This window comes from Podarcis filfolensis (assembly GCF_964270895.1).
Source record: "Podarcis filfolensis genome assembly, chromosome: 8".
In the NCBI taxonomy this organism is placed as follows: Eukaryota; Metazoa; Chordata; class Lepidosauria; order Squamata; family Lacertidae; genus Podarcis; species Podarcis filfolensis.
This window is the reverse complement of record NC_139611.1, coordinates 79,030,427-79,053,136: the sequence shown is the minus strand read 5'-3', so window position 1 is coordinate 79,053,136 and position 22,710 is coordinate 79,030,427. Positions and strand designations below refer to the sequence as shown.

Genomic DNA, 22,710 nt, shown 5'->3' with positions numbered 1-22,710 from the left:
GCCTCTGAGTTTTAGTGTTATGAGAGAAGGAGAAATTATGCACACACTAGTGGGGACATTATAATGGTGTATAAATTATGCATAATTTTATACACTTTTATAGTAGGCTTGCCCTATTTCAAAAAGTAAAAACCAGGACGCCCCCGCCCCGAGAGTTGTAGAGCTTTTTTTAGGAAGACCCCAAAGACTGATTTTTTGATGGACTTGCCTAACATCTAGGACAAAGCAATGGCCTTTGGAAATTCCCCCCGGACATCGATTCTGCCTTTGAAATCACAGTAATATTCAGGAAAATCTGAATGTATGGCAGCCTTGCTTTATAGTGTTTCCACTTACTTGCCTTTTTATTGTTTTATATATATATATATATATATATATATATATATATATATATATATATATATAAAAGATTCTTGGTTTCCAAAAGTATGTGCAATGTCTCTTTTTCAAGCTGTGTTTTCTACAGATCAGTTGCATTTGTTGTGAGGCATTAGCGTTACATTAGGAAGTAAAGAGTGGAATGGTGAGTGGGGTGGGGCCAGGTGTTACTTGACTTTTTTCTAAACTACAAAGACTCAAACGTAATATTTTCTCATAGGGACCTTTGATCATGTTGTGTTTGCTTACATTGCTTCACATTTGCCATTTTGCTGTCCAGCTGGGAGAAATTGTTTTGCAGCTTCTCAAAATCCCTGTTTCTTTTTGCAACCTCCAGCAGCATAGAACACCGGTCCTAAAATATCTGCATTGGCTCCCAGTACACTTCCAAGCACAATTCAGAGTGTTGGTGCTGACCTTTAAAGCCCTAAACGGCTTCCGCCCTGTATACCTGAAGGAGCATCTCCACCCCCATCGTTCTGCCCAGACGCTGAGATCCAGCTCTGAGGGCCTTCTGGCAGTACCCTCACTGTGAGAAGTGAGGTTTCAGGGAACCAGGCAGAGGGCCTTCTTGGTAGTGGCACCCGCCCTATGGAACACCCTCCCAGCAGATGTCAAAAAGATAAATAGTTATGTGACTTTTAAAAGACATCTGTAAGCAGCCCTGTTCAGGGAAGTTTTTAGAGTCTGATGCTACATTGTGTTAGACTTCCCCCAGTCTAACACGGAGCATCTGGTTGTGAACTAGAAGTCTGGTGGTTCAAAGACTGGGGGAAGTATTCCTGCATTGCTGGGGGTTGGACTAGATTACCCTTGGTGCCCCCTCCAACTCCACAATTCTATGATTCTTTGATTCTATGGCTCATCATCACCACCACCACCTTGGAAATTGAGCCATGTCTCTTCTGCAGGCTTTCGTCACAAACAGAGGTGTGTAATGCTTAGAGCCTTGAAGCAGAAGAGACAACCCGAATTACAGTTACTGAGGGCTGATTCATGAGCTGGGAGTCAGCGAGTTACACAACTCAAGCCCGTTGTGTGCAGAGCAATCATCCCGCTTCTCCTAAGGACAAAGGCAGTTTCCCTGAAAGGGAAAAGCGAAACTAGAAGTAGACATTTCTCATGCTGAAAGAAGGAAGATTCCAGGCAAGGAAATCCCCAGGAAGCACTCATCCCATCACCATAAAAAAGCCAGGGGGGAGTTCAGTGAAAGGAGAAGAGGTGAGCCCGGTTCCAGCAAAAGAAGAGCCACAGCAAAGTCTTGCCTTTGGCAGAAGTTCTGTCCACAAACAGTGAGACTCAGCAGCAACCCAGATCATCAGCCGCTGCTTCCAGTAAATTAACTCTGTAAGTACCATTCTCCTTCCTCCTGTCCCTCCTGTTGGCTTGAGAGAGACAGGCATAAGCTTCGGAGGCCAGACTTCTCAAAGCAGGGAAGGGACTGCTTGGATGAGTGCAAGGATGCTGGCCAGCTAGTAATAATAATAATAATAATAATAATAATAATAATAATAATAATAATAATAATTTATTATTTATACCCCACCCATCTGGCTGAGTTTCCCTGGGCGGCTAGGGATGGAAGCATCGACCAGTTTCAGCTCTCTCAGCTTCTCATTCTTCCAGTCTTAAATTTAATTCTTTCCATTTCTGCAGCAATCTGCAATACCCCTAAAATGTGCCACCTGAGGCAGCTGCCTCACTCTGCCTAATGGAAGGACCGGTGCTGTTTTTGTCTGCGGTCTGCTTGCTTGCTTTAGTGTTGTGTCATTCTTGCTGTTACAATATATTAGATCTTTATTGTCATAGTACACACATACATATTCTGGGATCTGCTTGGATGTTTCCGACCTTTTTTAAAATAATAATAAAAAATTAGTTCCCCAGATCTTACAGAAAAGAGTCTGAAGAAGCCACAGGCTGGCTTTATTAAGAATTCTCCTCATTTTCCCTTACTCATGCCTCAGCTGATGGCAGCCAATTCATTGCTTGTCCCTGAGCTTGCCTTGCTCAGTAGGCAGAGAATACAGAGTAGAGAGAATTCAAACTAGGGAGGGTGGGATGGAATGGAGTTATCTGGAAAAGGGCACAAGTGGCTGGCTGGCACTATAGAGCACACCGCACAGCGTGTTGTTGCAGTTTTCACTTGTGGGACTAGAGATTTCTCTGGAAGTTGATCTTCAAGCAATTAAGCAGTGGCTCCAGACTTAGTTAGACTTAGAGCAGACCCGCCAGATCAATGGGACAATCTCATTGTTTGTAATGGATCTGCACATCATACAGAGAAAACACATTCCCCCCTTAAGAATCCTGGGAGCTGTGGTTTATCCCTCACAGATCTACAATTCCCAGCACCTTTTACAAACTACAATTCCCAGGATTCGGGGGGCTTACTTTACATATATGGGCTGTGCTCAGCCCAAATGTGAACCCAACCCTTACACTATGCTCAGATTCATCAGCTGTGCATGTTTGGGCTACAACAAAGAGGCAAAGTTTCCAGATGCTTGGAATGTGTTTCCAGATGTGGAACAACAAAGAGGCAAAGTTCCCAGATGTGGCTTGGAACATAGAACCAAGTAAAGGGGAGGTGACCTTGGGCATAGTCCTGTTTGGTGCTGTGCCCTATAACTGACCAGGAACACTGACCACATTGCTATCAAATCCATTAACTTGGGGTCCTTTCCAACTCTAGGTTTCTATGAACTATGTAAACAGTTGCAGGGAAAGTCCAGCTCTTGATTTCAAAAGAGGAAATTATTTTAAAAACAATGAGGTTCTGGAAAAAAAAGAAAGGAGGAAGCTGAAACAAGAGCATTTCCAGAAACAGCTTGAAAGCAAAGCAGACAGTGAGTTTCATAATGCTTTTCTGAACACCCTTTAGCAGTGCAGAAATAACGTGGCCAGGCTATCCGTTTGTGCATCAAACTTGGATGTCTGCAAAAGGGGTGCCTATGTCTGAGAAGGTACATCTGCATATGCCCTCTTCATAGTTTAATATCTGTACTTTCTAGGGTCCTGATACCACGGAGCACCTGAAACCTTTGTCAATGTGCAGGACTGTTCTAAAAAGGGATAAAACATGATAGGGTTGATTCACAGAGGGTCGACGTGGACCTTAAAAAAGGAAATAGCTAGTGCCATCAATACAGGCCCTTAGTAGCCAGAATAGCAGTGAAATAGACCATCTACTCTTAGGAAAACTGAGCAGCTATTCTGCTGAGTTAAAAAAAGCCAGATTTTCTGAACATCGGTGGGGGAGAGCATAGGACACAGAAGATGAACTGTGTTGTTCATGACATTGTTGAGATAACTTTGTAAAATGTAAACAAACATAGTATAGCTAGTCCACAGTAAAAGCCCAGTGCCCTCGTTTGCACATCACAAAAAGCTACTGTTTGTTATAAACCATGGCTTAATCATAAACGTGTCGCCCATGTCCTGCCCCCCTGCGATGCAGTTCCCTGCACAGCTCCTCTCCCACACATGCCATCCATCTGGCTTTTGTTTGTTACTACGTTAGGTGTTTTAGTGTTTTTACATTGAAACCTCCTGGCAGGATTGAGACTTGGAGATATGCTTCAAGGTCCAGACTATGGGAAGTCCCAAAAAATTAATAATTATAATTTGGATGATAATTTTGTCTTTTTTATTTTAGTTTTATTTTAATTGGATTATGATTTGATATGTAAAGGTAAAGGGACCCCTGACCATTAGGTCCAGTCGTGGCTGACTCTGGGGTTGCGGCACTCATCTCACTTTATTGGCTGAGGGAGCCAGCGTACAGCTTCCGGGTCATGTGGCCAGCATGACTAAGGCGCTTCTGGCGAACCAGAGCAGCACACATTTACCTTCCTGCTGGAGTGGTACCTATTTATCTACTTGGACTTTGACGTGCTTTCGAACTGCTAGGTTGGCAGGAGCAGGGACTGAGCAACGGGAGCTCACCCCTTTGCGGGGATTCGAACTGCCGACCTTCTGATCAGCAAACCCTAGGCTTTGTGGTTTAACCCACAGCGCCACCCGCGTCCCTTTGATAAATTGGATGTTTTTTATTGGAAAATTAATAAAAACAATTTAACAAAAAAAGAAAAGAAAAAGAAACCTCTCCTGTGATTCTTAGAGGAAGAGGTGGCAAATGTAACTAACTAACTAACCAAGTGATAAAATTATATTATGGTTTGTTTGTTTGTTTCAAACAAACCATGAGGACCAGATCAAAAACAAGGTGAGAACAAACCTTGGTTTATGATTGACTTACCACTTGAGGGCTGTTTGTTTTTTTGTTTGTTTTTAAACAAATAATTCACTATCTGGGTTCAGCCAACTTGCCAAGAAGGGGGTTTTAGGTATGCGACAAGTGTCGCACGGATGTTGCTAGCCCAGAAATAGAAAGAAGACAAAGGCCCTAGCATAGAGGAATGGCAAACTAAGCTGTTGAACTATGCCGAAATGTCAAAAGTGACCGGAAAGCTCAGGAACCAAGAAGACAAAAACTTCAATAAAGAATGGGGAAAATGCATAATTTATTTAGGAGACTGCTGTAAGCAGATGAAAACATTAGCAGGATTCTAATAACACTTGTAATGTAGCAAATATCATGGCCAGTATGGAAAGATGCAAGATATGGATTATGAAATAATATGCAGTCAAAAAAGTTGACAATAGGACCCATGGAGGGGATGGTGGGAAGTCTGGAGATTCAGATAAATCTCTAAATATGGATATGTATCTTGTATTGTTCTAATTCTACACTTGTAAAATCAAATGAAAATTATTTAAAAAGAGAGAGAGAGAAGTACCTGGGTTTTTCTTTTCACTAGCAATATACTGAGGGCAGAACCTGATAGTGCAGTCCTTTACTTTTTCTCCCAGGAGGTTCTTTGTCCTGATCCGTCCCTCTCATGGACTCTCCGCGGCCTCAGTCAGTGAACATGGAAGAGCCAATGTGCCTGATCGAGAACAACCCCAATGAACAGCTGCGGGTCAACCAGGAAGCCCTGAAGATCTTGCAGAGCATCCAGCAGCCAGTGGTGGTGGTGGCCATCGTGGGACTGTACCGCACCGGCAAGTCCTACCTCATGAACAAGCTGGCAGGAAAGAAGAAAGGTGAGTCTGCAGGAAGAATCTGCTCTGTGCTCCTGAGTAGAGACTGGGGTGCTGAATGGCCACATTCACACCACGCCAGAGTTCCCTGAGAAGAGGGATTGATTGGAGGGGAATAGGGAGGCTTCCTCTCAACTCCCTTAACAAACTACAGGTCCCAGTTTTCTTTAGGGAAAGCCATGACTGGCATCATAGCAATTCAAGCACAGAGTGTGAATGTGGTTGATGAGAACTTAGTAAGGGGGCAGTTATAGTGTGAAGTCCCTTAATAATGGGTTGTACCAAACTAAGTGCTCAGAGTTATGGATGGATCGATAGATCTGTCTCTTTCAGTTCTCGCAATTTCTAATCTCTCCAGTCTAAAATTCAGTTCCCTATATTTCTGCAGCAATTTGCAAACAAGTAAATAAAATAAAATCCCCATCAGCTTTTCTCCTAATAAAAGGTTTTACCTCACTTTTCCAGCGTCTCAGAAGCCGAATGTTTCTGTTTTCGAATGCTGAAAACCCGGAAGTAAATGCTTCTGTTTTTGAACGCGTCTCAGAAGTTGAACTTCTGAGGCAGCTTCCTGTTTGAGTTTTCCATACGTTTTGAGGCTTCCATATTGAGTTTTTGGTTTTCGAATGTTTTGGAAGTTGAACGGTCTTCTGGAACGGATTACGTTCAAAAACCGAGGAACCACTGTAAAGACCTTTTTGTATGCAATTTTGCCCAACATTTTTGGAAAGCAGTTATTTTCACTAATATATGCATTGCCACACACAATTTACCCCAATGTATGCATTTTTGTGCACACTGCTCGGATGGACAGCTGCGTTTCAAAATCTGGAGAAGTGTGGATTTCAGAGGATGACTGGGTTTTCGGTACACACATTGTTCTGTAAAGCGTGCATATGGTTGGTTTGCCTTTGTAAGCAAACTTAACTGAACTCATCATTCAGAACAGACGCAGTGAAATTCATGAGGTTAGTCATGCCCAGTAACTTCATTGGGTCCACTCTGAGTTGGACTAGCAGTGCATATACATCATATCCCTGTCTCAAGTGCATGCGCAGAACTGTTCTAAAAAGGGCTAAAATAGAGCTGATATATAGAGGGTCAATGTGGACCTTAAAAAAGGAAATAGCAAGTGCCATTTGTGGCCAGAACAGTAACAGTAGGCCATCTGCTCTTCAGCTACTTGCTGGCTATAGGTCTTTGGTCTGCGTTCCCTGCAAACGGAAATCCTTCACTCACTCCTTCTGATCTTTTGAACCTGTTCCATCCTCCCTTCTGTGGTGGAGCAGTCATCAAACCCAATTAAGTGGTTGACAAGAGCCTCAAGGCTCCTTTTACAACCAGGCTATTACTGCAGTTTATAGTTATGGTGCTTCTTTGCATGTGCAGGGAATACAACAACAACAACAACAACAACAAATTTATTACTTATACCCCACCTATCTGGCCAGGCCTCCCCAGCCACTCTGGGCAGCTCCCAAAAGAATATTAAAAATACGATAAAACATCAAACATTAAAAACTTTCCTAAACAGGGCTGCCTTCAGATGTCTTCTAAAAGTCAGAGAGTTGTTTATTTCCTTGATATCTGATGGGAGGGCGTTCCACAGGGCGGGTGCCACCACCGAGAAGGCCCTCTGCCTGGTTCCCTGTAACCTCACTTCTCGCAGGGAGGGAACCGCCAGAAGGCCCTCAGAGCTGGACTTCTGTGTCCAGGCTGAACAATTGGGGTAGAGACACTCCTTCCGGTATACTGGGCTATCCCTTTCATGCTGGGGTCAGGCCTTGGAAAAGAAAGTAAGTCTTTGGCCAAGCCCCTAGAAGATAAGGTGTACACCCACCTGGTGCCATGCAGATGTTTCTGACTACAACTCTGGATTAGGCTGATGGAAGTTGTGGTCCAAAACATCTTCACCGGGTTGGTGACGGATGCTCCATAGATACCTACTTGTTTGCAAAGGGTGGAAGCCCTTCATTTTAAGAATTGGAGTGAGTACTATTGAGAGTTGGAAAACAACGCCTCCGCCCACAACAATCACACAGGTGATCCCCTGATATCTGATCTCCTTCCCCTTTGTACCCTACAGGCTTCTCTCTGGGTGCCACCATACAAGCAGAGACCATGGGCATCTGGATGTGGTGCCTTCCTCACCCCGAAAATCCTGGCCACACCTTGGTGCTTTTGGACACAGAAGGACTGGGTGATGTGGAGAAGGTAGGCTGGAGGACAGGGCCGGAGCCAGTGTGATGCAGTGGATAGGGCGTTGGGCCGAGACTTGGGAGGCCAGGGTTCGAATCCCCACTCAGCCACAAAGCTTGCTGGATGGCCTTGGGCCAGTCACTGCCTTTCAGCCTAATCTACCTCACAGGGTTGTTGTGGGGAGAAATGTGTCACACTTATTGAGATCCCCATGACATCCTAGGTCCCAGGTTTTGGCTTTGAAATCCCAGGGTCTGGGGTGCTCCTGAGCTGGCAGTCCCAAGAGCTAGGCTAATCTGGAACACTCCCAAAGCTTTTGGACGTGGAGTGGCTGGGCAATGTGCAAACATCTGGAAGTAGGGAGTTGATGCCTTGAAGAGTTTTCTTTTTTAAAATGATAATAATTTTTTTATTCATTTTTAGCTTTAACGATTAGCATCACAAATAAATCATAATCATATACATATAGGATTCTCTGAATCCCTGGACTTCCCTCCACCTCTCCACCGTTTCCATAGTTATTATTTTCCAACTGTATCAAATAATGTTCTCCGTATTTTCTTTAACCTCAATTCTCACCATGGTTCTCATTACACTGCAAGTGGTTTTTTTATCCCTGCCAATGCTTTTAATTGTTTACAGTGATATTTTAAGTAACTTATAAATTTTCTCCAGTCTTTATCAAATTTATTATCCTCTTGAACTCTGACCTTCCCAGTCATTTTTGCCATTTTTGCCATCATTTTTGTCAGCCATTCTTCTCTTGTAGGTACTTTTTCTTCCTTCCATCTTTCGGATAATAACATCCACACAGCTGTCGTAGCGTACATAAACAGTATTTTCTGCTCCTTTGGTATATCTGGACCTAAAATTCCTAATAAAAAAGCTTCTGTTTTTTTCCACAAAAGTTTTTTAAACATTGTTTCCAACTCATTATAAGTCATTTGCCTAGGATGGTTTTCTATGCAGTCCTTACATACAACAGGAAAACTAGACTAAGAGCTCTTGAAAGTCACCACAGTCTGAGGCAGTGAGAACAGAAAATACCCACCAAAGCAGTGTCTCCAACTCTAGCAAGTGCAACAACTCTAGGTTGCTGACATCAGGAAGGCACCATCACTGTACTCTTTCCTGCAAGAAATTAAAACTTTTTTAAGGTAAACCTAGCATAGATGTTGATATGCTTTTAATCTATCTTACTGTAGATTTTTTTTAATTAAAAAATTGCATTGTCGGGGGTTGGACTAGATGACCCCTGGGGTACCCTCCAACTCTACAATTCTGTGATTCTATGTTTTCCATTGTTTTTAGCTTTTTTATTGATTTTTTTTTATACAAATTTATTGCAAACCTGTTACAGGCTTTGCCGCAATCGAGCAGTCTATAAATGCAAATAAATAAAACAGGTGCAAGTCCAGTGTGCGAGGGTTTCGTGCTAATTATTCCTATCCCTCCCGACAGAGCAACATCGAGAACGATGCGTGGATCTTTGCCTTGTCCATTCTGCTTAGCAGCACCTTGGTCTACAACAGCATGGGTATCATTGACCAGTTTGCCTTGGAAAAACTGCAGTATCCTTCCATGAAAACTCCATTTCACCTCCAGTTCCCTGATTTGCAGCCAGAGTAGATGGAGCAGGGACTTTGGCTTGCGTGGTATCTCCACGAACATTATAGGATCTCCCCATGTACTTCTTTGCAGGATACTAGATGGCGCTCGCAAGCCTGCAGTGCCACCGTTCCCTTTGGACTCTGGTGTTTGTTAGGAAAACATTCTTTAAGAAACAGATAAAAGTTCCTGGAAGCTTTAAAGAGGGTTCCAGAATTTTATTTAGTGTGTAGGAGTGGCACTCTAGGCTTGATTGGTGTCAGCTGGCGGTGCAAATAAATAATAATAATAATAATAATAATAATAATAATAATAATAAATTTTATTTATACCCCGCCCTCCCCAATAAAGGGAGGAAGATGCAGGCTGCAACTTCCGCACGAGGAAAGCACACACACACACACACACACACACACACACACACACACTGTCAGCACGCATGCTGACCACAAGGTTGGAAGTAAGACTATGTGCTGCCGATACTATGAGTTTTTGCTGAGTCAGGATTGTTAATTACTGGACTGAGATTATACCGTGCTGGAGAAATGAAGAAGGAATGTAAATAGCTTGTATATAATAGTAACAGAAATGCTTGTGCAATCAGTCAAGCAGCAAAGAAGCAAAGAATTTGAGTATGACTCCTGTTCTTGTCCTCTGCCTCCGGGGAAAACTCTGCTACAAACAGTAAGAAGCATAGCTGTCAACCGTCCCTTATTTGGTGGGAAACTCCCTTATCCCAGCGCCGTTTCCCGCTGCTGTCCCTTATTGATGATGTCCCTTAAATTTCCCAGGTTTCAAAGGAAGCAGCTCCTTTCCCTCCCTCCCTGCCGGCCAGGGAGGAGGGAGGCTCCAACTGTATTGCTTGGCTGTGTTGCTCACCCAATAAGGAGTCTAAGAACGACTGGGGGGTGGAGCTTGCATGCCTTGTGCCCGGCCGCGTTGCCTGGGGACTTGCCTTTGCTCAGCGCTTCCCAGCAGAGAGGTGACAGTGGTTTTCCTTGCTGCATCTCCTTTCCCGGGTTGCTGCGCTGTGGGAACCACCGCTTGAGGCTTCGTTTGGCTGCTGGCTGGGCTTTCTGCCTTTGGCACAGAGGGGCTCAGAAGTTGAACATACCTGTGCTCGGAATCAGATGGATACGTCATCGACGGCCCACTCACCATTGCCGGGGAAAAGGTCTGTCTGGAGCGGGGGCACATGGTGGGGGAAAAGGAAAGGAGCTGGTTGAGTACAATGGTGAGTGGCGATCTTGTGGGAGGGAGGGTTTTTGGATTTGTTTTGGAGGCTCCTTCGAATGACTGTTATGGGGAAAAGGAAAGGAGCTGGCGGACTAAAATCCCTTATTTTCGAGGCTGCTGATCCCTTATTTTCAAATCTGTAAGTTGACAGCTATGGTAAGAAGTGGTTTTACCGAGGTGCCACCACACAAGCAGAAAAGCGCAGCAGAAGTGTGTGGGCGGTAACCTCTAATAGTGTTATCTAAGTTATATAACTGAGAGATTATTGCCCCAGGAGGGGACAAAAGTCATCTCCATAAATTCCTTAGTGTAATCCCAGGTATGTGACAGAGCTGACTAAGCGAATCAAGGTAAAAGCTACAGCCACAGAGCCCTCTGAGGATGGAGAGGAGGAAAACAGTGACGACTTTCTCAGGTTCTTTCCAGCCTTCGTTTGGGCTGTGCGTGATTTCACGCTGCAGCTGAAGCTGAACGGATGCCCCATCTCTTCCGACAAATATCTGGAGAACGCCTTGAGGAGGAAGAAAGGTATGGGAAAGAGGGCTGATGGGATCCCACCCAGGCCTTGCATCAGCAATCTGAAGCTGTGACAGGGACTGACTCTATCGGGGCGGGGAACCTTTTTTTTTTTTTTAATACTTTTTTATTCAAGGTTTTTATAACAATAACAGACATATAACAAATACATAAACAGACAAAAACGAAAACAAAACAAAAAAAAATGTACCATTTCATATCTTAATTTCTTATACCTTTCTTCCCCGACTTCCTCATGCCTCCCTTTTCTGTATTCCAAATTCTTATCAATTACTCAGCAAATCTTCCCTTATTTTAATTTAAATTTAATCTAATCTTCCTTATTCTCCTTGTCTTAACCCTTGCTAATAGTAACCGTTTACTTTCCAGTCCAACATCATTCTAACTTTCGTTAATTTTATAATATTTCTTTAAATAGTCCTTAAACTTTTTCCATTCTTCTTGCGCTGCTTCTCTTCCCTGGTTTCGGATTCTGCTCGTCATTTCTGCCAGGCCCATGTAGTCTATCACCTTCATCTGCCATTCTTCCAGTGTGGGTAGTTCTTGTGTCTTCCAGTACTTCGCAATAAGTATTCTAGCTGCTGTTGTAGCGTACAAAAAGAAGGTTATATCCATCTTTAACACCCCCTGTCCGACAATGCCCAAGAGAAAGGCCTCTGGTTTCTTAGGGAAAGTATATTTAAATACCTTTTTAAGTTCATTATAGATCATTTCCCAGAATGCCTTAATCTTCGGACACGTCCACCAAAGGTGAAAGAATGTACCCTCCTTTTCTTTACATTTCCAACATTTATTATCAGGCAAGTGGTAAATCTTTGCAAGCTTGACTGGGGTTGTGTACCACCTATATATCATTTTCATAATGTTTTCTCTTAGAGCATTACATGCCGTAAATTTCATCCTGGTGGTCCACAACTTTTCCCAATCAGCAAACAAAATATTATGACCAATGTCCTGAGCCCATTTAATCATAGCTGATTTAACCGTTTCGTCTTGTGTATTCCATTTCAGCAGCAAGTTGTACATTTTTGACAAATTCTTAGTACTGGGTTCTAACAATTCTGTCTCCAATTTTGATTTTTCCACCTGGAAGCCAATTTTACTGTCCAATTTAAACGCTTCATTTATTTGATGATAATGCAGCCAATCTCTCACCTTCCCTTTTAATTTCTCAAAACTCTGCAATCTCAATTTGTCCCCTTCCTTTTCCAAAATTTCCCAGTATCTTGGCCACTTCGACTCCATATTTAACTTTTTAACTGCCTTAGCTTCCATTGGCGACAACCACCTTGGAGTTTTATTTTCCAGCAGATCTTTATATCTAATCCAAACATTTAATAGTGCTTTTCTGACAATATGGTTTTTAAAACTTTTGTGTGCTTTAACCTTGTCATACCACAAATATGCATGCCACCCAAAAATGTTATTAAAACCTTCCAAATCCAAAATGTCTGTGTTTTCAAGAAGTAGCCATTCTTTCAGCCAGCAGAAAGCTGCCGCTTCATAGTAGAGTTTAAAGTCTGGCAGGGCAAACCCCCCTCTTTCCTTTGAGTCCGTTAATATCTTAAATTTAATTCTGGGCCTCTTGCCCTGCCAGACAAATTTAGATATATCTTTTTGCCACTTCTTGAAACAGTCCATTTTTTCCATTATTTGCAATGCTTGAAACAAAAACAACATTCTTGGCAATACATTCATTTTTATAACTGCGATTCGACCTAACAAGGAAAGCTCGGGGCAGGGAACCTTTATCCTTCAAGGGGCTGCATTCCCTTCTGAGCAACCTTACGGGGGCCACAGGGCCAAGGAAGGTGGAGCAACGCCTGTACAACTGACCCTAGTACAGCAGGTCAGCATATTCTCCACCCAGGCAAGCAAAAAGCCTTCTCAGAGTTCAGGGACAGAGTTCAGCCAGGCAAAAACTCTCAAGGAGGCTGAAAGGCAAAGTCATTGAGGTCTGTAGCCTGAAGAGAAGGGGTGTGGACTGGGGAGAGTCTTGAGGGCCACCCAGAGAGACCTGCAGGGCTGTTTTTGGCCCACAGGCCTGAGATTCCCTATCCCTGAACGACATTCTTGTTAGCTTTTTATAACATCCACGTCAGTAGGAAGTCCAAATTCTATAGACAATGATGAAAAATGGCAGAAAGCCTTTCTGTGAAACGGGGCCTTTGAACATAAGAATCCCAAAAAAGCCCTGCTGGCAGGCAAGAACTGTATACGTACCGGTGTATGGTTCCCAGTTCTGTCATTTTACTCCACAATTTTCTGGGTTAATGGTGTTGCAAACAGATGTTTGTTTCTGGAAGCAATTAACGTGGAAATGAGTGCTAAACCTCCTCTATATTCTGCTAGATTTCTGGAGGTAATAATAATCATAATAATCATAATAATTAGTATTAGTATTATTTCCCCAGCCACTCTGGGCAGCTCCAAACAGAATATTAAAAACACAATAAAACATCAAACATTAAAAACATCCCTAAGGGCTGCCTTCAGGTGTCTTCTAAAAGTCAGAGAGTTGTTTATTTCCTTGACATCTGGTGGGAGGGCATTCCACAGGGCGGGTGCCACTACCATGAAGTCCCTCTGCCTGGTTCCCTGAAACCTTACTTCTCTCAGAGAGGGCACCGCCAGAAGGCCCTCAGAGCTGAACCTCAGTGTCCAGGCTGAATGATGGGGGTGGAGACACTCCTTCAGGTATACTGGGCCAAGGCCATTTAGGGCTTTAAAGGTCAGCGGCAACACTTTGAATTGTGCTCGGAAACATACTGGGAGCCAATGTAGGTCTTTCAGGACCGGTGTTATATGGTCTTGGCAACCACTCCCAGTCAACAGTCCGGCTGTCGCATTCTGGATTAGTTGTTGTTTCCGGGTCACCTTCAAAGGTAGCACCACATAGAGCGCATTGAGGTGGCTTTTACATTGTGCGAAAGCTCAAATATAATGCGGATACGTGAGGGAAACAGAATGAACTGCTGATGTGGTCTTTCAGGACTACGTCACTTAGGGTTGTATATGGGGGACTGTTTAGTTGAAAGCACATCCTTGACAGAATCTGCTGCCAAAACGAACAGGAAAACAGGATGAGCTAGAATTTTCCTCCCTGGTTCGTCAGCTTTCTGCAGGTGGGAGGATTTTGGCATAGGGGTGTTTTCACCGAAGCCATTACAAATGTGCATTCCAAAATGCTGTTGACGTGAAGGATTGCACTGCTTGGCCAGCTGAATTTGATCTGAGGCAGGCATGACGTCTGGAGCAAAGATGGAATGCAGCAGCCCCGAAAGACTGATGGCTTTGAACTTTCTTGCAATTCTCCCTCTCCAGGACAACCCGAGAAGCTGGATCTTGCCAAGAAATGCATCCGCCAGTATTTCCCTAGCCGCAAGTGCTTTGTCTTTGACCGCCCGGCCGGAAGCCGAGACTTATCGGAACTGGACGACCTGTCTGAAAAGATGCTAAGCCCCAACTTTGTGGTGCAAGCGCACCGCTTCCGCCAGCACGTATATGAAAGTGCTCAGCCCAAAATGATCGAAGGAGGACACCTGGTGACCGGGACATGTGAGTAGAAGGGAAGGGACCAGAAAAAATGGATGTGTTAGCAAAGTCACTTAAGTAACACAGGCGGAGTCCAGAGGGAGAAAAGGAATCATCGTAACACTTCACAGGAGAGAGGGGAAAGTCCCATTGCGCAAGTGGAAATCCCTGACAGATACCCACAACTTAATATAATTGATGTAGGAATACAGCATGTCTCACCATAGAAATGCAAGTAGCTAGCTAAAATAAATAAACTGGCTTTCTTCCCTCCCTTTGCAGTGCTGGGGCACCTGGTGGTGACCTACGTGGATACAATCTCCAGTGGCTCCATACCCTGCATAGAGAACGCAGTGGTAGCCTTGGCGCAGATTGAGAACACAGCTGCTGTGCATGATGCCATTACATACTATGAAGGAGAGATAGAGAAACATTTGAAGCTGCCCACCGAGACTATCGAGGAGCTGCTGAAAGTGCACGCCCAATACGAGAAGGAGGCTATTAAAGTGTTCTTGGCTCGGGCCTTCAAGGATGACGATCACGACTATCAGAAAGAACTTGGGGTATGACTCACCAGTGGGCATGAGATATGAGGCTCTCCATATCTGATATGGGAAAAACTAGAAGGATTTTGTGTTGGATGGAAAGTTGGATACTCAGAAATGGGAGGTTCCTTTCTATGGGGCAATGTATTCATTCCTGTCCTAGTTCAGAGACTGAGTAGCCAAAATGTCAAGGGAAGAGATCCGGCTGCTTAGCAAGGTTGTGTTCTTGGCCATTGATTGGACGCCATTGGAGCTAGTTGAGTTGAACTAAGATGCCCTCAGGAACATGGAACATCTGGCAACCACTTAGTTTTGTTGGGATGAAAAAGTGACCCTGTTCCCAAGGGAGATGTTTAGAATGAGGAACTAACGGTGGGAGGACCAGTTTGAGGAGGACAGAGGGTAGTAGATGAGCTACCTTTTTCAGGTAAAGTAGACTTGCAGCAGGTCCTGTTATTTGAGGCCTTAGCCACACTTACTGTTTGCCCTTCTCTTTCTGAGCTTCCCCACTCAAGCAAGTGGCCGCTCCTATATGGGGAAAACTGAAGAGGATTTGTGGTTGGAAGGAAAGTTTGAGACTCAAAAGTGTTTATTTCCTTTTCCACGGAGGGTAGCAGGTTGATGCTTGCCCTGGTTCAGGGACTGACTGGCCAGGATGTTGAGGAATGAGACCTGGATTCTTGGCATGTGTCTTGAATACACCAGCTCCCAGGGAAGAAGTGCAGACAGAGGGAGAGGGGAGACAGGAAGAGAGAGGGTTAAATACAGAGCAATCAGCACCCAACCCTCAGGAATGTCAAATGTAAACAAAGCTGAGGGAAGATCAAATTACAGTGGTATCTCGCAAAACGAATGCCTTGGAAGACGAAAAACTCGCAAGACGAAAGAGTTTTCTGTTTTTTGAGTTGCTTCGCAAGACGATTTTCCCTATGGACTTGCTTCGCAAGACGTTTTCGTCTTGCGAGTTTGTTTCCTTTTTTCTTAAAACCGCTTGAAGAGGTGCAGTTGCGACTGACCGAGCTTCGCAAGACGAAAAACCACGCAAGACGAAAAGACTCGCGGAACGAATTAATTTCGTCTTGCGAGGCACCACTGTACAGGGACACAGGACAGGAGCAGGGAGGAGAGCGGGAGAATTCACAGAAGTCTGGAAATGAGGAAGAGGAGAGAGTTGACCCCATTAGGACTCCAGATTCGCCTTCCTCACAAGAAGAGGGTAGGCTGCTTTTGGTTTCGAAGGAAGAAAAACCCCTAGTGGGAACATCGCCAGTGATGGACGGCAGGCAGATGTTGCCGCTTTGTGAACCTCTGTTGCTTTTCTTGCAATAAATCTTCTTTTAATTAACCACGCTCGTGGTTTCCAAGACTCCCTGACAGCATGGTTGTGTTGGCCATAGATTGGGTTTGGTTGGAGCCTGTTGAGTTGAGTTGCCCCCAGGAAGGCAGGGCATCCAGCAGCCGCTTGGTTGTGCAGGGACAAGAAGTTGATCCTGTTCCCAGGGAGGTGTTTCGAGTAAGCAACTAATTGTGGGAGTACCATTTTTTGGAGTGGAACAGAAGTTTGTGGACCAGCTGTTCTCTTTTTCAGGCAAAGTGGACTAGCAGCTGTCCAGTTATTCAAGTCTACTAGTCCTTCCGTTTATTTCTTCTCCCTCTCAGTTGGCAAATGGGAAGCCAACTAATGACAACCAGATTTGGTTCTGGGGTTCCCAGTTGTTGATCTGTAGCTAAAGCCACTTCTTCTCACATCAAGGGCACCTCAGTCACCCCACTGGTTCTCCAAATGTGCTTTTTGCACTCACCCACCTGGTTTTATACACAAATGGACGAGAAGGTTGAATTAGGGGCCCTCCAGCCTCTTACTCCAAATAAGTTAATCTTACATTGCATGTTTGGGTTACATCCTGCTTGCATTTGTTGACGTTGCTGGGAGGGGTGGCCCAATGAAATTTTGTGCTTTCCTGCAGACTTTCCGTTTGACACAATGAAGCTTTCGACTCTGGTGATCCCATTGTTTTCCTTTTCCTTTGGCCTTCTGCCTGGGAAAAGAGTGAACCGTGCCAACAGATTTGTCCTTGTTTTTAGGATGCTTAGAGTTTCCAGAATTTCTGGAATGGGGAATATAGGACCATCCTCTACTGCTGAGCATCTGTTCCCATCTGACGCTATCTGTTTCTTGCCCAACCCCAGGAGCGGCTGCAATCCAAACTTTCCGAGTTGTGTTCTCGCAATGAGCAGGCATCGTTGGATCGTTGCCAGGCGGTGCTCCTGGAGCTATTCCAGGACCTGGAGGAGAAGTTCAGCAAGGGGATCTACTCTGTGGCTGGTGGTTACCTGAAGTTCCTGGATCACCAGAAGGAAAAATTGGAACAGTATCACCTGCTGCCTGGGAAAGGGATCATGGTGAGTCAGACTCAATGGGAAAGCAATTGGGGAGGGGGATCGCAAGGGCCAGAAGGATACCCTTGAGAAAAATAACTTCCCATTTAGCAACCTCAGAATGTTATTTCTAGTTATATAATGCCAGATATGTACACAGGGCTATATCCAACAAAGTGATAATGTAAGACCCCATTCGTGCAAGGATTATCACTGGCACAATGGGGCTCAATCACCCCCATCTCCTTTCCCTGAATCCCCCCTAAATCTAGGGGTCCCTCTCACCCTTCGGAGTAAATTTGGGGAGAGTGTGGGGTGTGTAGTGGGGGGAGTTGAATAGAAACAAACAAACAAACGACTTCACTCTCTCTCAGGCTTCCAAGGCCCTGGAAGAATTCCTGAAATCCAAGGAGGCAGCAGCACAGTCCATTCAGCAGGCTGACCGGACCCTCACAGAAAAAGAGAAGGAGCTTGAAGGTGAATCTGTTCAGGGACACCTTGTTACGACTCGCAGACACTTAGGCTGCTTCCACACTGGCCATTTAATGTGGAATCGCCACTTTTTGCTCACACCCTTTTTATGAGATCTCTGCAGGTGGTCATGAAGAAAACATCCCCCTCTCATGCCTTTGTGGTTTATCTTCAGTTCTTTTCTGTCCCTCCCCCCCCACGCAAAAAAGATAAGAAAATCTACATTTTTAAAGTTCAGAAGAAGAGCTGTGTCATTTCCCATCCCCATGTAATGAATGTGGGGTGCCCCTGCAGGGCAGATTCATGACATCTCGTCTGGAGTCCTCCCAGTAGATGGTGACAGGAGGTAGACTGGAATAAATCCACATCTTCTTTCAGAAATTAAAAAATACCAGCATGAACTCACTGCTTGTCTCTTTCTGTGCAGTGGAGCGAGTCCGGGCCGAGGCATCTGCACGAGAAGCTAAGCTGCAGGAACAAATGAAAGAGCAGGCCATCAAGATGGCCCAGGAGAAAGAGCGGAGTTATAAGGAGCATGAAGCACAGTTAATGGCCAAGATGGAAGAAGACAGGAAGAAGATGCAGGCTGAGCATGAGATGGTGATGAACAGGAAGCTTGAGGTAATAGAACAGCGCCCTCTATGGGCAGCCTTGGTCATCTACACCAGAGGTGGGGAGACTTAGGGCTTGGGGGACAGGTCATAGCTGTCAACCGTCCCTTATTTGGCGGGAAACTCCTTTATCCTAGCGCCGTTTCCTGCTGCTGTCCCGGATGTATGATATCCCGTAAATTTCCCGGGTTTCAAAGGAAGCAGCTCCTTTCTCTCCCTCCCTGCTGGCCAGGGAGGAGGGAGGCTCCAACTGTGTTGCTTGACTGCATTGCTCACACAATAAGGAGTCTAAGAACGACTGGGGGGGGGGTGGAGCTTGCATGCCTTGTGCCGTTCAAATCGGCTGCGTTGCCTGGGGACTCGCCTTTGCTCAGCGCTTCCCAGCAGAGAGGTGACCGTGGTTTTCCTTGCTGCATCCCTTTGCTGGGTTGCTGCGCTGTGGGAACCACCGCTTGAGGCTTCGTTTGGCTGCTGGCTGGGCTTTCGGCCTTTGGCTCGGAGGGGCTCAGAAGTTGAACATACCTGTGCTTGGAATCGGATGGATATGTCATCGATGGCCCTCTCACCCCTGCCAGGGAAAAGGTCTGTCTGGAGTGGGGGCACATGGGGGGGGGAGTAAATCCCTTATTTTGGCTGCTGATCCCTTATTTTTGAGGCTGCTGGTCCCTTATTTTCAAATCTGTAAGTTGACAGCTATGGGACAGGTATGGCCCCCCAAGGCGCTCAGGCTCTTTGGAATCACCTTAGGCCTCTTCGTAGCTACATTTCTTTTGTTCATTTCACTTTTAATTTGTATACCGCCTTTCTATATAACTATGCACAAGGCGGTTTACAGCTACAAAACATACAATAAAGAACACGGGCCTTGGAATCGTCTGATCCAATACAGAAAGTCATAATACAACATATCTTTAAAATGGAACGGCTTATATCAAATTCAGTAATCTAGTAGAATGTAATAGTACACAATGAAATTAACTCTCAATACATGAGCAAATAATAATTAACAATTGCAATGAATAATTAAATTCCTTCCAGTAGCACCTTTGAGACCAACTAAGTTTGTTATTGGTATGAGCTTTCGTGTGGACACGAAAGCTCATACCAATAACAAACTTAGTTGGTCTCTAAGGTGCTACTGAAAGTTTTTTTTTTATTTTGTTTCGGCTACGGCAGACCAACATGGCTACCTACCTGTAAATAAATAATTACTAAACCATGACCAATAAAAATAACTGCAGGTCACAATGCATAAAATGCCATATTACATACCAAACCATGTAAAAGGATCACATTGAGAAACAAAGGACACACCACTGATAACATTATTATTATTAAAATCCCTAAATTCCTCTCCTCCCTTTACCTGTTACGGACCCTGCATTGCATTCCCCCTTGAGGGTTTTTGCCTGACTAGAATATGCCCTTGAACTCTGATGATGCCACTTGCATAAGATTTCCATATGTTAATTTACACGGAAAGCACCACGTTTAGGAATAACAACTGCAGTAGAAATACAATACATTGTACTCCAATGAGGAAGGCAGTGACCGGGGATGTGCGTGGTTGCCCAGTCTGCTGCCTAGGCAGGGCTGGGCAATGTATCGATACATCGTCCCATGTAGGTTTGTAGACCACACTGTGAGAACCTTTTCAAAACGAATGAGCTGGCAATTTATTTCTGAAGCACAGCCTCCAAAACTCCAGGGGGCGGTATAATTGTGAGTGGTCTGGCAGCTGGCTGGCTGCCGTCCCTTTCGGCTCCCTTTCCCCTCCGATGACAGAATAGTCCCGCTCCCAGCCTCAGTGCCTCCCTGCAGCCGCAATATCTCTACTCGTTGTAGGAATCGTGGCTGGGCTGCTTCTTCCTTCTCCTCCTCTCTGTCCAGGGAGGAATGGAAGGCGTTTGCCCTTCAAAGGCAAGGGCTCACCTTCCTCCAAGAGGAGGGATCCGCATTGCACATGGTACATAGCAAACAAACAAACAAACAAACAATAAATAAATAAATATTTATACCCTGCCCATCTGGCTGAGTTTCCCCAGCCACTCTGGGTGGCTCCCAACAGATTATTATTATTATTATTATGATTAGTGATAAAACATCAAACATTAAAAACTTCCCTAAACAGGGCTGCCTTCTGAGGTCTTCTAAAAGTCAGGTAGTTTTTATTTCCTTGACATCTGATGGGAGGGCGTTCCACAGGGCGGGTGCCACTACCGAGAAGGCCCTCTGCCTGGTTCCCTGTAACCTCACTTCTCATAGTGAGGGAACTGCCAGAAGGCCCTCGGAGCTGGACCTCAGTGTCTGGGCTGAACAATGGGGGTGGAGATGCTCCTTCAGGTATACCTGCTAATCTCCATGACCGCTCTTTCGCCTAATCTTCGCCCTTCCATGATACAGTTCCATGTTTCAGACATTGTGATATATCACTATACAGTATCTTAGTGGGGATACCTTGCGATGTCGAAAACCAGATATCGCCCAGCCCTACAGCCCAGGTGTTGCTGATGAGCCTCTGCTCTCCCTTCTTAGGGTTCTTTATCTTCCCAGTGGATTTGCACTGGGCAGCCTTTAAACAGAGGACTATCCTCTATATAGCATAACACACACGGGCACTCTAGACAGCCCTGTGCCCTTTTATTCATTCCTCCCATTCCAGCTGCTTTGTGAGGAACTGGGGCTGACTTCTATCTTCATCCTTGCCACTCCTTAGGAGCAGAGGCGCCTTCAGAAGGAAGGGTTTGAGCAGGAAGTCGCAAAGCTTCAACTTCAGATCCAGGCACTGCAGAAGACGGTGGAGATGCAGAGAAATAGTGGTGGCTCCCGGCATCGGCATCGTCGTTGGCGTTTGTAATTTAATGAAAACAGCATCCCTGGAAGTGTCAATGGGTTGAATAAAGTGTCTAGATTGGCCTCAGGACTGTGGATGGGAGTGCAGCTAGGAAGCCAAGGGATGAACAGAGATCTACCTTATGTTACCATTTAGCTGGTGTTTGCAGTCCGTTTGCGCACAAAGGAACCCCAACTCTGCCTTTTTAAGACACAGTCTATTTCTAAAGGGTCATCTACACTTCCACTTGATCTGTGCCTATAAAGCACAGGTCTGAGTGGTTTTCCATTTGCCCCACTCCTTTCCCAAGGAAAACCTGCTCTTTAGTTCTCAATCGAAGCAAACAACAAACCCGAATTGCTGTTTGCACTGATCGAGCACTAAAAAGCAGTTTCCCCTGCCCCCAGGACAAGGGGAAGTGTGAATAAGCCCTAACAAAAGAGCAACATGAAACAGACTGTGACATGAAGACTTGGCCTTGGGCCAGTCACTGTCTCTCAGCCTAACCCATGAGCGTAGCCAGGATTTTTGCTGGGGGGGGGGGGGGCAGGATCAGCTAGTTAAGTATTTCTATTGTTTTACTTGTTATAGGGTGGGGGGCAGCTGCCTCCTGCCCCCCCCACGGCTATGCCCAAGGCCTAACCTACCTCACAGGGTTCTCATGAAGATTAAATCTGTATGCTACCTTGAAGGAAAAGTGGGAAATTAATGCAATATATATTATCATCTATTTTTAAAAAATAAATGCATATTTTTCAGCGAAGTTGTACAGTTGAAAAAAGGAAGAAATCAATAAAGTACAATTAAACAAAAAGAGATATCACATCGTTTTTCCTGTGGAGTAAGATATGGGGAGAGAGTGTATAAAGCCAGTATAGATAATACAGAACAAGAAAAACAGCAGTCATTCATGTCAATTCACAGAGCCACCCCCCCCCAAAGCCAACGTATGGAGCAGAGGGCTTTAAATGTTTGCAGGTGGAATTAATAAGAGTCAGAAATGGAAACCACACGTCTGCAAATGCATCTGTTAAAGCTAAAGCTCACTCATCCTTTGGTTGACCTCAAATTATGAGAAAGCCTCTCCATTAAAGCCAGATGCCAGATATTATGACTGTACCATATTATGACTGTACCAATTTTCAGTGGAGAAGTCCAAGGGTGTTTTCCTCCCTCCTGCTACTGCCCCCAAAAGACAGCTAATGAGATCCCTGTGAAATAGTTTAGGACCAACAAAAGAGGAAAGTAGAGTTAGTGAGGGAGACTTGGGGACTCT

At 44.8% G+C, this 22,710-nt stretch overlaps 1 protein-coding gene and 1 long non-coding RNA gene across 2 annotated transcripts; one reads left to right on the top strand and one right to left on the bottom strand.

Moving 5' to 3' along the window:
• The first annotated feature begins 1,443 nt into the window (after positions 1–1,443).
• On the top strand, positions 1,444–22,248 carry LOC310768689 (guanylate-binding protein 1-like). Its single transcript, XM_083627328.1, has 11 exons — positions 1,444–1,725; positions 5,254–5,487; positions 7,568–7,695; positions 9,142–9,251; positions 10,844–11,052; positions 14,386–14,619; positions 14,878–15,158; positions 17,331–17,543; positions 17,894–17,996; positions 18,418–18,611; positions 21,318–22,248. The coding sequence occupies exons 2-11, from the start codon at positions 5,283–5,285 to the stop codon at positions 21,456–21,458; spliced, it is 1,818 nt and encodes a 605-aa protein (XP_083483454.1). The 5' UTR covers positions 1,444–1,725; positions 5,254–5,282; the 3' UTR covers positions 21,459–22,248.
• Positions 15,571–17,322, bottom strand: LOC310769238. Its single transcript, XR_014551561.1, has 3 exons — positions 16,487–17,322; positions 16,247–16,446; positions 15,571–15,980 (listed from the first exon to the last, which is right to left on the bottom strand). It is a non-coding gene; the product is annotated as an uncharacterized lncRNA (long non-coding RNA).
• Positions 22,249–22,710: the final 462 nt, after the last annotated feature.